This window comes from Lycium ferocissimum, chromosome 5 (assembly GCF_029784015.1).
Source record: "Lycium ferocissimum isolate CSIRO_LF1 chromosome 5, AGI_CSIRO_Lferr_CH_V1, whole genome shotgun sequence".
In the NCBI taxonomy this organism is placed as follows: domain Eukaryota; kingdom Viridiplantae; phylum Streptophyta; class Magnoliopsida; order Solanales; family Solanaceae; genus Lycium; species Lycium ferocissimum.
In genome coordinates this window covers 48,255,153-48,260,352 of record NC_081346.1, presented here as the reverse complement: position 1 = coordinate 48,260,352, position 5,200 = coordinate 48,255,153, and the positions used below count along the sequence as shown (strand labels likewise).

Below are 5,200 nucleotides of genomic sequence, written 5' to 3'. Positions count from 1 at the left end.
TAGGAGGGAATATAAGACTATCCCTAGGATTGAACATGAGTCAAGTAGGGTCAAAGCAAATCACAAGTGATGGAGAACTCACATGGAAACAATTACAAGTCTCAAAGGAGGTTCATGCCACTGTCCTAGTCACAAAGTGATATACTCAAGAGTATTACATTCAACAGGATAGCATATGTGAGTTGCAGGATCAATCATAAGAAAAAAAAAGAAAGGAAGTCATGAAACTATCATTATGCTCAGTTTCCAGAATCCCATTTGTTGAGGTTAAATTCTATTTTTTATTAGTGTCAACATTTTTTTTTTAATTAAAGCCACCATAAAAGGTGGAAATTTATTAAAATAATTCAAACTGTACAAGCAAAAAAGAAGAAAAGAGAAAAAAATCTAAGAAAAGGGAAATGGTAAAACTATTCTAATCCTAATAACATCTCAAGAAGAAAGCCAATTAGTTCCAAGGCCTCGTCTTGTATCCATTTTTCACATCTACAAGTCTCACAGATGGAATGGATCAAGAACTCATGAAGTAGAACCTCAAGCTTTTGGTTGTAATAAGCTTCTTCCAGTAGAGTTTTTATAGGACTTGCACAGCTTCACCATATGACCAAGTTCACAGATCAGCACAGGTCTGCATAGGCTGCTGAATCCTCCTGCATACTGATCCATCAAGATGATTGCTCTTTGTGTTGTGATGCACCTTCTGGGTAGCACTTCTTGTAGCCATTGTAGTAGTACTGATCCAGCCTTCAAACTCCAAGTCAATCCAATATCAGTCTAATAAACAACCAACTAGATATAGTACATCCTTCAGTAGATTGAACATAACATTAATACCACACACTGAAGACTGCACTATATTCAGTTTATTCCCTCCCTTTATTCAAAACTGCTCCTTTGTTCTTATTCTAATGTTTGGAGTTTGGGTTTTTTCCATGTTGATTATCTTTCTACCTGTTGATGGGACTTCCTAAAAATTATGAAACTGCATGGTACCTGCAAAATAAAAAACAAGGTTAGTGAAAAAATCTGCCAGGCTGTTTCCTTCCCTTAGCACATGAGCCACACCAATCTGCTTTCCTTCTCTAAGCCTTTGAATTCTTTTAACTACCAATGATATCCTCCATGGTACTTCCCATATTCCATCTTCTGCATAGTTAAAGAGTCAGTTTCTACTATCAAAGGTAATAGCTGATGATGATCTACACAATATTGTATTCCATTTTCAATTGCAACTACTTCAGCTATTACATTAGTAGTATCCTCCAATCTTTTCCCTGCTGCATACACTAAATCTCCATTATGATCTCTAATACGAGAAAATTTCTTGAACTTGGACCTGGATTACCCCTTGAGGCACCATCGATTGCACTTGTATTTCCCCTCCGGTGGTAACCATGTTACTTCCTTGTGAACAACCTTGTCTTTCTCGGAGTTTTCTAAATATTGCACAAAGAAAGGCCACCTTTTTGGAAACAGCTTCATGCCAGGAAATAGGCTTTGTGCCAATAACAATATACCTCTGTTGATCTCATATATAACCTTGTTCACAGTGATAGAACCTCCATGCCTCCTTGTATTTCTACCCTTCCACAGGTGCGACAATATAAAGGTTGGAACTGCTTGATATAAGGTCTTCAGATTGGATTTAACAGGAGTGTTCCACCATTTCAGTATTGCATGTTTTACCTGAATTAGAGGTCCTGAAATTCCAGCTGTATCACAGTAATATTTCCAAATTTTCATAGCAAATGGACCAGTTCAGAATAAATGATCCATTGTTTCTTGATGATCGTGACAACAACGACAAGATCTTGAGGCTACGAAATATGCATCCTTTGCAATACTTCATCAACAGGCAGCTTGTAAAACCAAACTCTCCAAATGAGAAGAGATATTTTAAAGAGCATACCTTTGATCCAAAACCTTGAACATTAAGAGGAAACCTGCCTTTTTTGCCTTATGTACTCCCATGCACTACTTACTGTGAACTTTCCAGAACTAGTAAGCATCCAATGGGGTTTGTCAATTTCCTGATGTTCAATCGATTTCCAAGCTTATTATTGATAAGTACCATTTCATCACAAAACATCTGCTGTACCTTTGTCATATCCCAATGATCTCCTTCCATTATTTCTGCTAGATCTTCTACACTGTCATCTTTGTAAGCTTGGAACTGAATTTGATCATTCAAGGCACCTATTTTCAACCAGTTATCATACCATATTGATATAGAACCTTGATGAGGCTCCCACCAGATATGATGCTCTATATCATTACTAGCTTCTAACATATATTTCCATGTCTGAGTACTACCCTTCCATTGAACAAGGGTTGGTCTAACCTTCTTACAGTATTTATTCCACATAAAGTTTGACCACAAAGAGTTACTTATTCTAAATCTCCAACAAAGTTTTGAGAAAAGAGCTTTTGAAATATCATTCAATGATCTGAATCCTAAACCTCCTTCCCCTTTGGGATAACACAATTTGTTCCATTCAGACCAATGTTTACATTTACCATCTGTCTTTGTTTGCCAGAAAAATCTATTAAACATGTTTTGCAACTCTTTGATAACACTTTTGGGAGGAACCATTGCTGATAACAGATATACAGCAATGCTGTAGCATACTGTTAATTAGTACAACTTTACCACCAAATGACAGTAGTTTTCCTTTCCATGCTTGCAATTTATCTCTAACTTTCTTTATCACATCTCTATAGAATATCTTCTGTTTTCTTGCATGAAACACTGGGCATCCAAGGTAGGTGAAAGGAAATTCACCTCTTGAGAAACCTGTGCTTTGCTGGACTTCATTCACCAGTTCACTAGATATTCTCTTATACATGCAGAAAGCACTCTTATGAACATTAATCTTTTGACCAGAAACAGCTTCATACTCATGCAGAATCTTCATAATCCTTTGAAGTGACCATTTGTCAGCAGAGGCAAAAATTATTATGTCATCAGCATATGACAAATGATTCAGATTAGAGCTCCATTTAGCCAAACCATATCCCCTGTACATCCCTTCATCAAACAAGCTATTTAAAGCTCTTGATAATACTTCAGCAGCCAAGATGAATAATGCAGGTGATAAAGGATCATCTTGCTTTACTCCCCTTGTAGAATGAAAGAAACTAGTAGCCTGTCCATTAATGAGGATTGAATACCAGTTATTAGCAAGTATTCTACAAATCATATCCACAAATACCTCTGAAAATCCCATCCTCTTTATCACCTAAATTAAATACTTCCAAGAGACCCTATCATATGCCTTTGCCATGTCTAGTTGGATGATCACATTTTCTAGCCTTCCCCTCTTTCTAATATCTGCAACAACCTTTTGAGTAAGTAACACATTTTCTATAATATTCCTTCCTTTTACAAAACCAGATTGTTTTTGAGAAATTAAGGAAGGCAGAATAGATTCCAATCTGTCATGAATAACTCTAGTAATGATCTTGTTGATGAAGTTACTTAAACTGATAGGCCTGAGATCAGAAAAATTGTTGATAATTTCCTTCTTTCGTAGTAAAACCAAATTAGTATGAGTGACAGATTTTGGAAGAGTTTGACCATTAAAGAAAGCCTTAACTACATTGTATACATCTGCCCCAACAATATCCCAACATTTCTGATAGAAGATTCCTGATAAACCATCAGGGCCACATGCACTATCACCTGCTAACTCAAATACAGCTTTATGCACTTCCTCCAAAGATGGCATAGAGCATAATAAATCATTTGGATCCTGAGTAACAGCTTCCTCCACATGCTCTAAGATGTTATAGTCTGATGATGTTGCCTCAGAAGAGAATTGTTGCTGATAGAAGTCTATAGCTACTGCTGAAATCTAATCCCTATCTTCCAACCATGCACCTTCATCATTCTGTATTCTATTAAGTTGCTCTTCCTTCTTCCATTTACCAAGCTGTGAAAAAACCTTGTATTTCTATCTCCTTCTGATTGCCATTTAACACCAGCCTTTTGTTTCCAAAACTCTTCTTTAAAATGCATATATCTTTTGAATTCAGCTTGAGTTTGTTGCAAAACCATTCTATTAACTTCAGAGGGATCCTCTTCAAACAACTGCTCTTTGATCTTAACAATATCCTCTCTAATAGTTAGTTGCTTAAAGATATCACCAAAAGTCTCTTTACTCCATACAGATAGAGCAGCTTTCAATTTCTTCATTTTCAACTTGAAAGTAATAAAAGCACCTTCAACAAACTCAGTACTCCAATGTTGTTCCACTGTATGCATGAAAGACTCATGATCTACCCAAAATTTTAGAAATCTAAAAGGCTTGGAGAATTGTTGAACTTGTTCTCCTGCTGTAAGCAAAAGAGGTGCGCGATCTGATCCAGTTCTGGATAAATGCTCCATTTGTAGATTACCAAGCCATTCTTGCAACTGATTATTGACTAAGATCCTGTCCAATATTTTGAATATGAAATCTTCCCCAGCTCTACCATTCCACCAAGTGAAAGGACTGCCCCTAAAGTCAATATCCTGCAGGTCACAAGAGTTTTTGAAAAATGCAAAATCTTCAACCTCAGTTTGGTGAACAGGCAACCCACCTATCTTCTCTTCTTCATGTAAAATGACATTGAAATCTCCACCTACCAACCATGGAAAATTCATGCTGCTTGATAAAGAATAGATATTATCCCACAGTTCCAATCTATCCACAGCATCACACTTTGCATAAACTAAGATAGTGACAAACATTTTGCCACTGTCTAGGAAAGTAAGCTTGAGAGTAACCTGTTGATCAGGGTTCATCAATACCTCCACCTCAATTCCATCATTAACAAAAAACCAGATTTTACCATTGCAAGTTAAAAACCACCACCGCATACCCAATCTCCTTTTATATTTGTCAATGTGTTTAGAATCTTGAAAAGGCTCCATGGATGCTAATAGAAAGAATTTATGATGTCTATGCAACATCTGAACTCTATGAAATGCCTTCTGAGTATTCACAGATCTTATGTTCCAAAAGAATGCCTTCATCATTAGGAACTTAATTTAGAACTAGCACCCCTCTTTGACAGAATCCTGGATGGTTGTTCTCTAGTTTTCTTACTTACACCTGTGTTTCTTTTAGAAGCTAATCTAGTAACCACCAATTCAACATTAGGATTGCCCTTCCTCCATTTCTTACTACCTTTAGTCTCATGTGAAGAACACTCCTCT

General features: G+C 36.6%; 1 protein-coding gene across 1 annotated transcript; it reads right to left on the bottom strand.

Annotated features, from left to right (window-relative positions):
• Positions 1 to 534: 534 nt before the first annotated feature.
• LOC132057787 (uncharacterized) lies at positions 535 to 4,915 on the bottom strand. The gene is made up of 9 exons (XM_059450391.1): positions 3,929 to 4,915; positions 3,264 to 3,824; positions 2,651 to 3,146; positions 2,072 to 2,595; positions 1,944 to 2,030; positions 1,394 to 1,686; positions 1,109 to 1,336; positions 984 to 993; positions 535 to 774 (listed from the first exon to the last, which is right to left on the bottom strand). The coding sequence occupies exons 1-9, from the start codon at positions 4,913 to 4,915 to the stop codon at positions 535 to 537; spliced, it is 3,426 nt and encodes a 1,141-aa protein (XP_059306374.1).
• Between the last annotated feature and the right edge of the window lie 285 nt (positions 4,916 to 5,200).